At 39.1% G+C, this 18026-nt stretch overlaps 1 protein-coding gene across 7 annotated transcripts in view; it reads right to left on the bottom strand.

Annotated features, from left to right (window-relative positions):
* Positions 1 to 18026, bottom strand: part of ANO4 (anoctamin 4) — a 417600-nt gene that overhangs the window by 101440 nt on the left and 298134 nt on the right. For all 7 annotated transcript variants that reach the window (XM_008004386.3, XM_008004385.3, XM_037996641.2 and 4 more), the window contains one exon: positions 3444 to 3550. In XM_008004386.3, the coding sequence (XP_008002577.3) occupies positions 3444 to 3550 (107 nt within the window). The remainder of the gene's footprint in view (positions 1 to 3443; positions 3551 to 18026) is intronic.

Raw genomic sequence — 18026 nt, 5'->3', positions numbered from 1 at the left:
TCTAACTAGCAAAATACTACACTTCCTGTGCTTCTTTAGAACATTTAAAAATCACTGTCTCTGTCCTTCTTATGCAAAATTAGGCACAATTTCCGTTCAGCATGACTTTATTGAACTCCTACTATATGCCAGGCACTGTGCTAGGCAGTGATGATATAAAGATAAATAAGGTAGCTTATTTACAGTTAAGGATCTTATTATCTAGATGAGCAGCATTCAGCTGCAGATTCTCAATACACTAGTGTCTTATAAAGAGTCGTTTTGGGAGGCCAAGGCAGGTGGATCACGAGATCAGGAGTTCGAGATCAGTCTGGCCAACATAGTGAAATCTTGTCTCAACTAAAAATAACAAAAATCAGTCGGGTGTGGTGGCAGACACCTGTAATCCCAGCTACTCGGGAGGCTAAGGCGGGAGAATCACTTGAACCTGGGAGGCAGAGGTTGCAGTGAGCCGAGATCCCACCATTGCACTCCAGCCTGGGTGACAGTGCGAGACTCCATCTCAAAACAAACCAACCAAAAAAAAAAGAGTCATGAGGTGTATTGCAAATAATACCATTATTAGTGAAGATGCCATTTGGAGTTATTTGCATTTTATGAAATGATTCAGAACAGCTATTGCAATAATAACTTCACTTTCACTCACTTACTTTCTAGTACGCTTATGGTACGATGTTAACTGGAAAAAGTACGATAAAAAGGATGCATAGCACATCCTAAGTTTGTTTCTAAAAGCTGTATGAATGAATAAGAAATTAAGATAAAAAAGTAACCAAGGTAACATTTAAATTATTCAGTATGCAAATGTTATGAGTGGTTTTCTTTATGTGGTAGATTTTCATAATGTCATTGAATGTAATTCAAGACAACAAAAGAAGAGTTGTATATGACTAACTATCAAATAGACTCCAAAAATAGTTGCCACAGGAATTCAGAAGAGGGAAGAATTCATTCAAGCTGGAATGGTCACGGAAGACTTTACTGAAGGAATGTGTATCAAGGATGGATGACTAATGCAGAGAAATAGGAATGAGTTTAACTACAATCCATCAAAGTGAAGAAAGACCTAAATCAGGTTTGACTTCACCATACCCCCATACATTGACTCTCACAAAACATAATATTCCATTTGTAACCAGATCTGGACTAGGAAGCTATCTATTTCTCCATGTTATATTTTAACGTATGTAGCTTGGGATCAAAGTAGGCGGGTTTTTTTTTTTTTTTTTTTTGGTAGTTTCATTATGCTAGTGACTCACACCGAGCTTGCATTCAGCTCAACTCCCAAATCTGTTCCTCTTATGATGTTGAGCAACATTTCTCCCACACTGTACCAAGGTAGTTGTTTTGCTGAATTTGACTGTAAGACTTTAAAGACTTTACATTAAAAATTATTTTTTTAATTTTTTAGTTATATTAATGTAATATTCTATGTACTTCCTTTTGTATTCAAACAAATGTATATGAATAAAATAAAAATGTGAAAAAATCTCAAATCTCATTAATAACCAAATGTATGTTTAAATAACATTTTCATTGAATTAGTAAATATTTTTTAAAAGATTGAAAGAAAAAGAAAATACACATTAGAAATGGTCAATGCAAAATTATTAAATGTCACCTTGCTGGATTTGGCTGAGTGCCAGCTACTGAGTCTTGTCATTTAATGCAATCTTCTAGTTTCACCCTACCTGAAAGTTTGATGAACAGGTCATCTGGGCTATGCACCAGATATTAACTTATTTCCCCTCAGCTCCAAATGCAACTTCATTGCCTGCTTTGCAATAACGGAGCTGGACTTTGTAACTATTTCTCCTTTGTCAGCTGATTCAACGTTAAGCTTTGCCAGCAAAAGGCACTGGGAGGGACACTGGAGGAGGAAGGGGTTTCTCTTCCTGATACCAGTATAATACCTCAGCAGGCTTCTGCAGCACATACTTCTATAGTACCCAGCTCCTGCAGTGTGTGGTGGCTGGAAACACATGGTACTCCCCAAAGGCAGATTTTCAGTATCCTCTCAGGCGGCTTCACAGAGTAGTGCTGCTGACGTAGCAACTCCCAAAGAATGACTTCCCTGGAGCCACTCCAGGCAGCTTCCCCTAGTACTCCAGAGGGCAGATTTCTAGAGCCCCCAGCAAACTGCACTGCCATGGCTGTACCTCTTCCAGCAGGATCTGCAGCTTAGCACTGTAGGAAGGAGTCTTCTCAGGGGTGGTAGCTGCTCCTAATATCTGCTACTTCTCTATTCTTTAGAGTTATTCTTACCCTTGACTAGCCAACCCTCCATTACTCGAATCCCCTGTCATAGTTAATTACTTATATAAAACTTTCTCTGTTCAATTTACTTGTGCTTTTATCTCCTGATTAGACCCTGACTGATATAGATCATTATTAAAACTATTGATAAAAAACTTGCTAGAAAAAGAGATAAGAACAAGGCTACCCAACCCTTCCTGATATATAATAATCTGTTTAATAAGGCAGGAAATGTGTAATATAATATGGACACATTCTCATAAAAATGCCTAAAATATATATGGTGGAGGCTATTTAATGGAGAAGATGACTGAAGAAGTTGCTTATGTGGGACAGCTCATCTCCGTGCTTACAGATCCCTCTGCATGGAACACCCTACCCCTCCATCTTCCCACACTGGTTTCCCAGCATTCAGGTCTCAAATTTCAGCTTCTCAGTGATGCTTGCCCTCATCATCAAATCTCAGCCTGAACTAACTCCTACCTTTTACCAGCCTATTTCTGTATCATCATCCAGTTTAATTTCTTTTTCTTTTTTTTTTTTTTGAGACAGAATCTCGCTCTGTGCCCCAGGCTGGAGTGCAGTGGCGCAATCTTGGCTCACTGCAAGCTCCGCCTCCTGGGTTCACGCCATTCTCCTGCCTCAGCCTCCTGAGTAGCTGGGACGACAGGTGCCCGCCACCGCGCCCGGCTACTTTTTTGTATTTTTAATAGAGACGGGGTTTCACTGTGGTCTCGATCTCCTGACCTTGTGATCCGCCCGCCTCGGCCTCCCAAAGTGCTGGGATTACAGGAGCGAGCCACCGCGCCCGGCCCAGTTTAATTTCTTTATGTTAGTTATTGTACTTACTTATTTGTTTATTGTCTGCTTTTAATTTCTTGAACACAAGCTCCAGAACAGAATTATGCTTATCTCCCCAAAATCTAGTTCAGTGCCTGGCACACAACATTTTCTAAAATGAGAGAATTTCTCCATGATCTTAGACAAATGAGACAACATGCTATTTAAAGAAGATATTTAAGGATGCGATGAAGATTTTACACTGTGAATTATTCATCAAAGGATTAGTTAGGGGTTTTATAAGTGACAAGCATTGCTAGAATTGATACAAGCTTAATAAAACCAAGGGAAGAAGTCTGTAATTCCCAAATGCCAAATGTAGTTTGTTATACTAATATACTACTTACCAATCTTATTTTTTCCTTCTTCATATTTTATTCTTTGTAAAATGTGATGCACGATTCTACTTCTTGTGGCATTGTTGAAGAACGTTTCTTTGTTGTGTATGATGAAGCTGCACACATATATTAAAAACACAAGTGGAGAATTAATTGGAGGTGATGGATCTAATTTTTGTTATAATTTGGTGTTGCTCAGATGCAGATGTCTTCAATCAGTCATAGACAGGGTGTGTCTGGAAAAGCCTGAGGGAGCCAGAGATCACACCAGGAGAATAGGCTCACAGGTATGAGTAGTTTTGGTTTTCAGCATCAACATCATTCACGTCAGGAAGGAGCTGGAGCTAAACAAAATTAAGAAACCTAAAAACAAACTAATAGCAAGTCTAGGTCTTATATCTTGTTTTTTCTCAGTAAGGTCATTATATAAGTTCAACTAAAAATTCATTTTGTTTTTCTCTCCTCTTCCCTTCTACCTTAGCCTCTCCCATGGCATAATCAATGGATTTTCAGAAATTTTAAGATATAAAACTGGCTTGGGTGGTGGATATAGGAGTTAGGTAATGAGCTGTGGTCTGGCTCACAGGTGAGGTGAGAGGCCAGTCTCTGGAAATCATCTCTATCCTTACCTTTTCCATGTTCTTTCGTGAATGGGATCTTTCCTCTAAAGCACACACTTAAGATTGATTTGTCTCCCAGCAACTGCCCCAGCCAGTCTACTTTGTCAAGGTGCATGTGCAGGTATGTGTGTGTATGTGTGTGTGTACAAACACACATACACACAGCTTTCCAGTAGGTGATTGTACCCTACTAAGAGGTTTTCTAGGTAGTAGAGCTTCCAGAGCTACATAATCCAGCATGAAATTGCCATGTCTCCCCTTGTTAGGATTGCAAAAAATGGTAGAGTATTAGAGACACTGTATCTATGACTCCTTCATAAATTATAAAGTTTATCAACTCAGCAAACTCCTTGGGCACTTCCTAAAAGCTGGACATCATGCAAAGGCATATAAATGTAGGCATTATCCCCAACATTCAGCTCAGAAGTCACCTCCTCCAAAAAGTCTCCCTACCCCTCCAACTGCACTTCTGTCCCCCAAAGCATTCAGTTACGCCTTCCTTTGTGCTATTCTTTATTTTGCAAGCACATCAATTTACTGATCATTCTATATTGTATTTTATTTGTTTTCATTTGTTCATCAAATGTTTACTGAGGACACTCCCTTAAGGTACCAATTATACAAAGGTCAACAAAACAAATAAAATCCTTGTCCTTGAGAAGGTTGCAGTCTAGTGGGGAAGTGAGAGCATCAAGGAAATGAACATGAGTGTATGGCAGAGAAAGGCAAGGTCAACCTCCTTCTGCATGCCTTTCCTACCACATAAGACCATGAGCTCACTCAGGACAAAAGGCTGAATCATAACTTTTGTAGCCCGGGGATCCAGTGAGTGGCTGGTACACAGGTATGTGAGGGTCATGGTAATTTATGATGGGGAATTTGCTATTAAATGTTTTTCTTCAAGGAGATGAATTCTCAGGAGTTGTTCAAATAATGAGAGGAAGAGAAAAAATTGGCCTCAAGAAAGACTGGTCCAAGCATGGGGTTTGGTTTGGAAACAGGGCTGGAAATGTGACTTTGGGATAACAGATAAAGGAGAGAAAGGCCAGGGAATATAGAGACAAAAAGTAAATCATGAGAACTGATTTATTGAAGTATTTTTCTTTCACTTTTACTTCTCTTGGATTCTCTTACCGAATACTGCTCTTGGAGAAAGGTAATTTGACTTGGTGGATGAGCGATAAACGCCGTGTGGGTAAATGAGGATGCTGCAGCATTTATCTGATATTTATCTCTCAGGTTTTCTGAAAACATTTTATAGCATAAAGAGGAAGAGGAGAAAAGCAAGAGTCTCATTGAATGTGTTTCTTTGTATTTTATCCTCCTCTGCTTTTTCACCTGATTTGAGACAGGCCATTACATTTTAATACCAAGTAAAGATGTCATAAAGAAATAGACAACAAATAAAAAAGCCCATTTTGACTCACAATTCTAGATGACAACGGAAAGCTGATAAGCACAACTATGCTTGACAAGAAAATTCAAGGCCAAAAGCCCATGTTCCTCCTCCATTAAATGGTTTTCTGCTTCCTTCTCTTTTTATAGCATCACATTACATTTTCTGAGCACATGTAACAGTTCTCTATAATAAGCACCACAGACAAGCTTCAAATTTTTGTGTTTCTTTTCCTTATATCTAAGCTGTACCTGGAACTTGGAGGTTCTGTAGAGGAATAAACACACAGGGCACGTGCCAGACACTATTCTAAACAGTCTCAATACATGAACTCATTCAATCCCTATTTCAACCCATAAGGGAAGTACTTATTAGCCACATTTCACAGGTGAAGAATCAGAGAGGTTAAGTGATGCACCCAACGTCACCGAGCTAAAAAGGGGCCAAGCCAGCATTTGAACTCAGGCAGTATGGCTCCAAAGGCTGACCCTGTGGCCACTCTGCTTGCTTGCCTGCCTCTGTTTGCCAGCTACTTCCTGAGGCCTGGAGGCTGGGTTTCCTGGAGGTTAGCTGAGAGTTTCTCTGTCCAGATTGCTCTTGTTTCCATGTTTTTATTCATTTGTTTCTAAATCTCAGCTCAGACTATATCTTTCCCAGAGGCTCTGGCTTGACTTCCATGCCCTCGCTCTGAAATGCAGTGTGGTGCTTGATATGGTTTGGCTGTGTCCCCACACCCATCTTGAATCGTAGTTCCCATAATCCCCATGTGTCATGGGAGGGATCTGGTGGGAGGTAATTGAATCACGGGGGCAGGTTTTTCCAGTGCTGTTCTCGTGACAGTGAGTAAGTCTCATGAGATCTGATGGTGTTATAAAGGCAGTTCCCCTGTACATGATCTCTCTTGTCTGCCACCATGGAAGATGTGCCTTTGCTCCTCCTTCATCTTCCACCATGATTGTGAAGCCTCTGCAGCCATGTGGAACTGTGAGTCCATTAAACTTCCTTTCCTTTATAAATTACCCAGTATTGAGTGTGTCTTTATTAGCAGCATGAGAACAACTAATGTGATGCAATAAAAATAGAAGGAAGCAAAGAACCACTGGTGGAGGAGGAGGGACTTTTAGCTCTGGGTATGCTCAACATCATCTCTGATTTATCTCAATACTCTGAAGTCAGACAGACCTCAGCATATACTCCAGTAGTGCCACCTATGATGTGGTTTTAGGGTTATCCCTCAACTTTTCTGGGTCTTGGTTTCCTCATCTGTGAAATGGGGATAACACTGTAATCACCTTCACAGGGCTACTGTAGTAGCGAGATGACAAGTAGTGCCGAGCCCACTGACTGGCATTGAAGATGTTCTCAGAGTTAGCTGTCATAATTGCTGTAGTTTCTATTACATTCTATGAAAGCTGTCTGCCCACATGGCCCACTTCCTTGGATGAGTTTCTTGAGGGCAGAAACTGGCCATGCACATCTCTGCATTTCCAGCACAGGTAAAGGGCTTAGCACATGAGAAACATTTAAAGTTGCATCAGATGAGCTGACCATCTGAAGAACACTAGCTAATGCTGGCGACTGATATAGTTTGGATGTTTGTCCCCTCCAAAACTAATTTTGAAATGGAATCCCCAGTGTTAGAGGTGGGGTCTGGTGGGAGGTGTTTGATTCATGGAGGTGGATCTCTCATCAATGTCTTGGTGTCACCCCCATGGCAATGAGTGATTCTCACTCTGTTAGTTTATGTAAGAGCTGGTTGTTTAAAAGAGTGTGGCTCCCCACTTCCCCTCTGCCCCACCTTGCTCTTGTTCCCACTCTTGCCATCTGACACGCTTGCTCCCTCTTCACCTTCCATCATGATTGGAAGCTTCCTAAGTCCTCACCCAGAGCAGATTCTGGTGCTATGCTTCCTGTACAGGCTTATATAACTGTGGCCAAAATAGACCTCCCTTCTTTATAAACTACCCAGTCTCAGGTATTCCTTTATAGCAATGCAAATGGCCTAACACAGGGGCTATAAGACTATATCTCATCTTCTTATAACCTTGGTCTCTGCTCTTGCTCTTGCCATCTCTTCTAGCTATCAGCTGAACTACCACCTTCACACTGCGTATCTAAGGATCTTCCTGTGGGGTGTGGAGCACTTTCATTTTGTGGGTCACTCTTTCAAACTGGAGGATTATGAGAAGGAACAGTGACGATTTCCCATATCATGGTTCTCACACTTAGCCACAGCTTTCTCCAGATGAAGTCTCTCTCTCATACACACACATATCCTCCACCCCCTCATGTACACAATGTAAGCTAAGCAACTCTGGAAAATATGAGACTTGGGGCTCAATCTCTGAGCAGGACTTCATATTAGCTTGGAAACTCATATCCACTCCCATGCATTGCTGGGGGGATAGCAAACATACAAACTCTTTACGGCCATTTGGTCAGGTCTGTCAAAACTACGTATATATCTTCACTACATACCATCTAATCTAGGGATTCCTTTTTTTTTAGAAATGTGTTCTACAAATATACTTACCCATGTGCAAAGTGACAGATGTACAACAATGTTCATTATGGCATGGGTTATAATAGCAAAAGCCTGGAAATAACCTAAATAATTAATCAGTGGGGGATAGGATAAGAAAATTATGGTGCAACTCTACAGTGGAATATTCTGCACCTGTAAATAGATTAAGGACCCTTGGTGTAAATCTAAAAAAAAAATCTCTAAGACAGGACAGGGAGAAAAGGTTCAAAACAGTCACACAGCTATTTGTGTCAGAGGAAAATGCGCACATGTTAGGAAGTACATGCAAATGAATATGTTGATAGACATATTTGCTTGTGCATGCACAGAATGACCATGGGAGGACACATACACCTCGGGAAACATTGGTTGCCTCTGGGGAAAACTGGGTGGCTGGATAGGCAGAAGGGAAACTTCATTGTACATACTTAGGAAATTTTTCCCATGTGTAAGTACTATTACACATTAAAAAAACTGCAATTTTTGGCTGGGTGCAGTAGCTCATGCCTGCAATCCCAGCACTTTGGGAGGCAAATGCAGGAGGACCGCTTGAAGCCAGAAGTTCAAGACCAGGGCAACATAGTAAGACATCATCTCTACAAAAAAAAAAAAAAAAAAAAAATTAGCTAGGTGTGGTGGTGTGAACCTATAGTCCCAGCTCCTCAGGAGGCTGATGCAGGGCAATCCCTTAGGCCCAGGAGTTAGAGAGTAAAGTGAGCTATGAACACAACACTCCAGCCTGGGTGACAGAGTGAGATTCTGCCTCTTAAAAAACATTTGAAATATTTTTAAAAAGAAAAATTAAAAGGAAAGCACACTTCTGTTCTAGGTTTGCTCTCACGTTCCCCCTGAAATTCGGTGAGGAGGGGAAGAAACTGCTGAAAGGGTGTAGCATCAACTCTGTGATCAAGGCCTATATCCACACATCTCCTTATCCTGCTACTTTGAAAGACTAATATAATTTGCCCAAAGACACACAACCAGCAAGTGTCAAGGAGGAATTCAGAAACCATCTGTTTTGCTCCAAATCTTCTCCTGTGTTTGTGAAGGGAACTTCGAGGGGCCCAGGTCTGCCTGCATACATGTGTATGTCAAGGGCTTTCTGCATGCCTCCATCACGCCCTGTGAGGAAGACCTTGCTGGCCTGCTCACGAAGTAATGCGCAGACCAGGGCCTGAACCTCCCACTGACTCCCCACTAAGCTCAACCTTTCTGCGTTCTGGGGTAGTGAGCAACCTCGTTTTCACCCAGGGTGGTGGAAGATAGAGGTCCCAATATCCCTTTTGCTAGGAAGGGAGAAATGAGAAGCAAATATGCTGTGCAATTGGGTTTTAGCTACAGACCTCCTAGAGTTTATTTGCTCTCTGATTGATAGGTTCTTCCTGTGGCAAACTGTCCACAGTAACGTTGTAAAATGCTGTGATATGCTGGGTCATTTAACAAGTAAATATTATGTTTGTTCTGTGCAAAGCAATATGTATTGACGGTGTGTATAATATGGACATGGGTGTTATATATTTAAATATTTTGAGAGGGGAATGCAAAGGTGAAAAAAACCTAGTTTCCCTCCTCAGAGGAACCTATACTCTTAATAGACAACATGAGAACATGCAAATATTCAAGGGTGTGAGCTGTGGAAAGGTGTTCATTAATGCTGGATCTAAAATCAGCTTATTATAAAATATGCTAAGTTTAAAGTAGGTAACTTTCTTTTTTTCCTAAACTTTCCCCTTAGATCACAGCTTTGAGGATAAGACTACACTTTCTTCACAAATTAATATAACTGAAGGGAACTTTAGATTAATCTAGACTCCAACACTGTTTAATAGAAATTTCTGAGATCATGAAAATGTTCTTTATCTGTGCTATCCAATATGACACTCATGTAGCTATTGAGCACTTGAACTGTGACTAGTAAAAGTAAGAAAGTGAATTTTAACTTAGTTTAATTTTAATTGATTAAAAATTAAATTTAAATAGCTACTTGTAGCTGGTGGACACTATATGAACAGCACAGATAAACAACTGCCTAAGTCAGGGGTGCCACTTTGAGGATGTGGCACACCCACTGCCTCCAGAATGGTATCTTTACCCTGCCTCTCCCCTTGATTACGATAAGCAGGAGAGTAGAGGAGGGTGAGCAGTGCCCTACAGGACTATGTGTAGGTTGCCAGAAGACCTGGTTCAAGCCCTGCTCTTCCACTTTAGCTGTGTGCCCTTGGGGAATCCATTGAATGTCTACGTGTCAGGAAATGAGGATCACCATGTCTTAGTTGCCCAAGGACAGGGTTACACAGTCACAAAGTGAGGCTATAAAGTATTGAGGTGGGTCATAAAGCCTTGCTGGTAAATAACTGAACTCCTACATTCAACTGCCTGTTTGACATCTTGCTTGCTGTCTAAGAAAAATCTCAAACCAAATATTTCCAAAACAGCACTTTTGATCTGGACTCTTATAAAGGAAAAACCTGTTCTTCCCCTAGGCTTTTCCATATTAAAAAAGGGCACTGCTGGGTCGAATGGTAGTTATGCTTTAAATGCTTGGAGGAGTCGCCAGACTGTTTTATACAATGGCTGAACTACTCTACATTCCCACCAGCAGGGTATGAGAGTTCCCTTTTCTCCAGAGGTACCCTTGAATCTAAAATACAAGTGAAAACACAGAACTGAAGTGCACCCAATTTCACAAGTCACAAACTTGAGATGCATCGTTGACCCTCTCTCTCAAGGCCAAAATCCAATCCATCAAGGTCTCCGGGCTCCTCTTCCCAAATATTATCCTGAATCTGACCCTTTCTCACCCTCCTACTTCAAAGTTGTTTCTAGGACTACTACAATAGCCTCCTAACTGTACCATCTAATTTCACTCTCTCTTTTGTCCATCCTCTACACAGCAACCACAATGATTTTTTTTAAAAAAAATGAATAAAATCTTATGCTTTTCCACTTAAAACTCTGCAATGACTTCACCTTTCCACACAGTCCTTCATGGCTCCTGCCCACACCAATGACCCTATCTCCTCTCTTCTTCCCTTTGCTCACTGTAAACAAGCAACATTGAACTTGTTTTCTGACCCTGAACAAACAAACCCAGACTGTTATTGCCCAGGCTTTTGATCATGCTTTTCTCAGATTCTTGCACAACTTGTTTCTTCCCAACATTTTGATCTCAAATTAAATGTCACCTCTTCATCATCCTAGCTAAGATAGTCACTCTCCTGCCCCAATAATCTCTCTTTCTCTCTCACTGTCTCACTCATTCTGTCTCTCTCCTCCATTACCCTGCTTTATTCTCTTATGTTTTACTCTATAAAATTTTAAAAAATAGAGCTGGGATGAGGTGGGGATGTGTCTACATTTTTGCTGTCTGCCCCTCTCCCCCTGCAGACTGTAAGCTCTGTGAGGGCAGGGCTTGGTCTGTCTCATGCTCTACTCTAGGCCCCAAGGATATAAGTAAATCATGTGATCCCCACAGAGAACCACTGGGTGTTCCAGAAATTGTCAGGTTATATTATAGATAAATTTTAACTTTTTTTTTCTAATTTGAAGATTCTCAAAATCAGTATCATTTTATGACGATGCTTTGTATGTGGTACTACTTTTGGGGAAATAAAGGCAAGGAATATGGTTTTTCAATTTGTTTTTTTACATGTATTATGGAATTTCTGAAGTGGGCCAAACAAACAAGTAGTCTCAAAGGTATGAAAATCTACGTGGTTAAAAACTTCAGGAGGAAGGGGTAACTTTGTCAAGAAGCACTTAACTACCTACAGATGGTTTTGTACAATTATTTTAGAATTATAGTTACATTATTGACCTCCGTGAATCTAAAAATTTAAGGCATGTGGCAAAGTAGGGAACAGAAATAGACAACTAATCAAGGTGGGTTTTTTGCCCCTGGAGCGAAGGAGCCTGAAGCATGTACCCAGCTGAGTTTCAGATTAATATGAATGAGTGACTGCTACAGTCTTCCTGTTGTTCCCCATGTTGAATGGCAGTGCCTACTGTAATTATTCTGCCCCTGTTCCATCACTATGTGTTGGAGTTGTAGGGAGCAGGTAACTTATCTTTTTCATTCACAGGTCTCTGGTTCACAAAGAGTGTACACCTGAGGAGTTGTAGCCAAGGGTTTTCACCCTCAACTCACTTGATGCAGAACATGAGATCCAAGACTTTGAACCTGATGCAATATTGGGATGAGATCCATGGAGATCCTGGGATGGGAATGAGAGTATATGTGGAAAAAATGTGAATAAGTTTCAGCCAGACAGTAGTCTGTGGTAGACTGCAAAAAACAAAACAAAACAAAAAAAGCCATGATTCCTCCTATCTATATACACTCCTTTGGGATGTGAATTTCTTGCTCCTTTTATCAAGAGGTAGACTCTACCTCTCTACCTCTTTTATCTGGGCTGGATTTGTGAATGGTTTTAATCTACAGAATACGGCAGAAGTAATTTCCATGATTTTTTGGCATAGGCTCTGCAGCTTCCATTCTTGCCCACTTGGAATGCTGCCCCAAGGCTGCCAGGGTAAAGAAGCCCAAAGGAGCCTCTTTGAAGATGAGCCATATGTGGACAGAAATGCAGCCAAGAGCTGGCAGCATCCCCCAGCTATGTGAGTGACAGAGACCATTTTGGACTGTCCAGCTCATTGAGCAAAGGGACAACTCCAGCCACATGTTGACTCCAGGTGAAAGCAGTGGAAGAACTTCCCAGCTGAATCTAGCACAAATTGCTAAAACAAAAGAATAATAAGCAAATAAAAGGTTTGTTGTTTTAAGTCAGTAAGTTTTGTAGTAGATTGTTATGTAGCAACAGATAATCAACATACCAGTCTTTTCTGATGTTTAAAGTTGTATTATTCCATAATACAACAAGGTTAATGCCTTAAAAATAAATATTTCAGGAAACTTTCTTAATTAGACTTTTAAATAGGTATTTCTTTTTTAACAAGGAGAAGCAAAGGTGATACAGTTAACTGTCACTTACATTATGTCCTCAAATTAATGAAAATCTAAGTAGGAACCAAGCAACCAATTAATTTTTTATGTGACAAGGCCTATTTTGAGAGTTTTCTGGGCCTTAGGCAACTGCAGCACAATATCTAACTTCTAATCTTGAGTAGACATTTTACGAGTAAAAAGATGAGAAGATTGTCAGGCCAAATATATAATATTGAAAGTTCTGACTATTTGGTAAAGATTTTAAAGCCTCTTTTTTAGATCAGGGTGACAGGTTACTGAAATGTAAAGGATTGTGAGTCATTTTCCTTATACAAACGGCCATTTCTAATTGTACTTCATGATGTCATCTTTGTTATCTAAGTGTTAAATACAAATTAAGAAACACTTGCTCTTGAGCTTCCAAGTAAAGATGGAAAATTAAATATTTGCATACAATTTTTCTGTCTCTCTCAAAATCCCATGAAAATGATAGTAACATGCATAGTGGGTGTGTATGTTTGAATAACAGTAGGAACTCTCAAAGAACAAAGATAGCACAAAACATCAGCATCAAAATGTTGAAACGTGCCAAGCAGACAGATCTATGTAATAATAGACTTAGAAAACCAGAAAAAACTGAAAGCTAAACCAGCTCTGGGGAAAACCCAAGAACAATTGTATTTATACTACGAAATCCCAGAAACTCTTAGAACTGGGGCACGAAGTGACCTACAAAAGGGGGGTGAAGGTCCAGAAAATAACTTGAAGAATTCTCCCAGAGCAAAAATACATAGATTATCAAAAAAAGAGGAAAGTAAGGACATTAGAGGATCAGTCCAGGAAACCCAATAACTGAAAAAATAGGAATTCTAGAAAGACAAAAAAGGAATAAATCAGCTAAAACATTCAAGAATTATTCAAGAAAAAATTTCTGAACTGACAGACAAGAGTATACAGGTTGAAAAGGTTCACTGAGCATCCAGTAATATAAATAAACATAGAACCACATCAAGATACATTCCTATGATATTTTAGAATACTGAGGCCAAACAGACAATTATATAAAGTTCCACAGAGGAGAAAGGTTACACACAGAGAATTGGGAATTGGAATGTTTTTGAAGTTATCAGCAGGAATACTGAATATTAATTTTAGAAGTTAAAAGATCAAGAACTTAAAAATCGTGAGGAAAACAGATTTTGGTTTTATATAGAATTCTATACCTAGCCCAACTATCATAATGAGTGCAGTATAATGAACATATACCTCATTGCTTGGGCTGTCATAACAAAGTACCACACCCTGAGTGGCTCAAACAACAGAAATTTGTTTTCTCACAGTTCTGGAGGCTGAAAGTCCAAGGTCAAGCTGTCAGCAGAGTTTTTTCTTCTAAATTTTCTCTCCTTGACTTGTAGATAGCTGTTTTCTCTATATGTCTTCACATGATCTTCTATGTGTGTATGTCTGTGTTTTAATTTTCTCTTATGCACCAGTCATAATGGATTAGGGCCCATCCTAATAACTTCATTTTAATATAATTACCTCTTTAAAGACCCTAACACCATATAAGGCCACATTCTGAGATACTGGGGGTTAGGATATTAACATGTGAATTTTAGAAGGTCACAATTTAACCCATAACAGTATGCATGATCACAAAAATAATACCATCCACGTAATCTTATTAGGAAGTCACTAGAGAATGCAAAACGAGGGTACAATAAAAAAGTGTAAGAAATGATACACAGGAAACAGAAGATGCCACAAAAGTGAAAGACAAAGAGAATCCTAGGATATTGGTAAAGGAAGATACCAAGATGATAATTTGTAACAGGAGTAGAAGGCAAGAATTCAGACTGGAACTTGTCAAAAGGCTCCAGAGTAATTTTCTTAGGAAGATGAAACTGATTACATATCTGATGCATCTGAACATCTTGAAATTTAGACAATTTAGATAAACTCTGCCAAATAACTGGCAGAATGTAAGATAGAATTAGTAATAAGTACATAGAAAACTTTGAAAATTAAAAAATCAAGAGAATGAGTTACTCTAGTTCAAGCAAAAACAGTGCAAAAAAGGAAAATGATTCATATTGTACTATATGACCTAGCTCTGGGTAGCATTTGTATAGTCATCATGTAAACAGTGATCTACATTATAATAATGTAATTAAATTGTAATATAACTACATTGAAAGGATAAGAATAGCTATCTACTGTAGTAAGAATTGTAGGGAAGAAACAAACAGCAAATTCTTATTCTCTATGGGGGAAGTCAATAGATTCTCCTATAACTGAAAAACATCGAAGTAATAATAAAATAATTTATTTATACATGAGGCATTAATTGCCAAAATAAACAGGCAAAAGAGTTGAAAAGGGCTGCTTCTTGGGAGGGACAAATATAAAGCGTTGTGGGGCACGGGATTGCTGTTTTTCAAAACAAACCTTGTAGTACTATTTAAAATGTATACATGACTAATTTTAATTTAATTTATAAGGTGGTAGGAAAGGAAGGAAGGAAGGAACCCTTTAGAATAGTATATTTGTCAAAGATAACTAACATTTTTAAAAATTGAATTATTTTCAAAAATAAAACATCCATGTTGAAATAAAGTCAGAATCTTCATAGTGATTCTTATTGCTTTTAGGGTTCAGTATTTTATGCACTAGATGAGACTGACAAATACCAATATTCCAGCTTGAAGGTGGATTTTTACTGACGGAAGTTGCCTCATAGATAGAATTTACCTTTTGTGAGCCCAAGATTGTAAACATGTGGGCAGCTTGCAATATATTTTTTTAAGAAACTCAAGCTGGGTGTGCTGGCACGCACTTTTGTCCTAACTACCTGGGAGGCTGAGGTGGGAGGACTGCTTGAGCCCAGGAGTTCAAGGCTGCAGTAAGCTATGATCACGCAGTTGTGCTCCAGCCTGAGTGACAGAGCAAGACTTTATCTCTAAATGAAACAAAAACAAAACTCTGAGTCCTGGAAAAACAAAACTTTTTCCTCCCAAATAATACGGCTAGGTTATATCTTACTGGTTGGAGTGACAACATCTTGAAGGAATACAGTAATATCTACTTTGTTGGTTAAAGAAAAAACAAACCTGGGTTAGAATCTTGGTTCTGCCAAGAACTAACTATTTGAATTTAGAAAAGTAACATATCTAAGCCTTAGGATTCTTATCTTTCAAATGGGGACAACCATAACACCCACTTCAGAGGATGTTTGAGGATTAAGAGACACTGCATGCAGTGTGGTTATAAACAAACACATCATGCTCATAAATGGCAGTTTCATGATTCTTATTATTATCTACTTGTCACTTAAAACAAATTCATTTTTGTTTTTCTGAGATGGAGTCTTACTTTGTCCCCCAGGCTGGAGTGCAGTGTCACAATCTCAGATCACTGCAACGTCTGCTTTTCGGGTTTAAGCAATTCTCCTGCTTCAGTCTCCCAAGTAGCTAGGTCTACAGGCGCACACCACCACACTCAGCTGATTTTTGTATTTTTAGTAGAGACAGGCTTTTGCCATCTTGGCCAGGCTGCTCTCGAACTCTTGACCTCAAGTGATCCACCCACCTTGGCCTCCTAAAGTGCTGGGATTACAGTCATGAGCCATGGTACCTGGCCCACTATTTGTCACTTTTTATAAGATTACTGACTCTCATAGTTCAAAAAGGCCCCCAGTGTGTAAGTTTCTGTTTTGAAATAAGATCTTGTGAACATCTTTTTCTTTTAATCAAATATGTTTAAACATACAAAAATGCGCTGGTGAATGATATCAAACACCCCTATACCCCCTAACAAATTTAAGAATCAAAAGTTTGCAAATACAATTGAAGTTTCTCTGTGTCCTCCCTTTTAATTGCATTCCCCTCCCCTAGAGGTAACCGCTATCAGGAATGTTTTATAATCCACAACATGCAGGTATTCCTAAAAATACAGTATTGCATATTTTAGAACTTTACAGAAATGGTATCATGCTATAATTATTCTTCTGCAAGTTGCTTTGCTTGCTCAGCATTGAGGTTCATTGATGTTCATACAAGGCACTCTAGTCCATCATGTTCTCTGCTGCTCAGAAGTCTACTGTATGGGACACTACAGTTTACTGGCTCATTGTCTTGCTAGTGAATACCTAGTCTATTTATAAAGTTTTATTACTATAAACAATGCTCTAATGAACATTCTGTAAAATGCACATGTGCAAGTGCTTTGAGGAAGTACACATTTTAGAAAGAGAATCGCTAGGTCAAACGGTACATGTCCAGTAGGACAGGTCTTAAGAAAGAAGCAATAGTCAAATTTCTTATTCACCCATGTGTCACAACATCCTAATAAGACAAAATGGTGAGGTGTGTTGCAATTAATTTGACAGTAATGATGATTAGAATGCCAAAATTTGGGAACGATTAAAAAATAAATTAGAATGGATTTAAGGTACCTTTACAATACGATCATTTTACTACCAGGTATTCTATCGTGCTTTCTGCAGGAACAGGAAAACATGAGGGAGCATGTTGCATAAGTAAACATTACCATGTATCACAGTAGAAAAAGGCTGGGGAATAGCCTTTTTCTTTTTATTTATTGGTTGCATCAATAAATATTTTAAAAAGAGTCAGTTATCTAACAAAATTGAGCCAGAGGTTGAAAACCTATTGGTAAGACAGAGTAGGCCAAACAGTACCTTTGATATTGGCTAGGTATACACAACCAAGAGAAATGGAGAGGTGGAGAGCAATCTGGATAATTCTGGAAGACGAGGAGGAGGCAGGAAGAGGAAATGATGGGGAAAAGAAAGGAGAAATGATACTACAGAAAAGAGGAGAAAAAAGTAATATCCTAGAATTGGGAAAACTTCCCACCAATCTTAAACTATCTATCTTTAAGACTGGGCCATGAACATCAGCATTTATAGAATTCACATATACTAAAATCATCTATTTATATATAAGGTGCCACCAACATTATCAACAAAAATAAAATACCTTTATCAAACATATACCATATGCACTGATATACTATATTGTTAATTTCACAATATTATATGGGTATTTTTATTATTTCCAATTTACAGATGAAGAGGTTGAAGCTC

Source organism: Chlorocebus sabaeus, chromosome 11, assembly GCF_047675955.1.
Source record: "Chlorocebus sabaeus isolate Y175 chromosome 11, mChlSab1.0.hap1, whole genome shotgun sequence".
NCBI lineage: Eukaryota > Metazoa > Chordata > Mammalia > Primates > Cercopithecidae > Chlorocebus > Chlorocebus sabaeus.
Note: the sequence above shows the minus strand (reverse complement) of the source record. Positions and strands in the feature narration are given on the sequence as shown.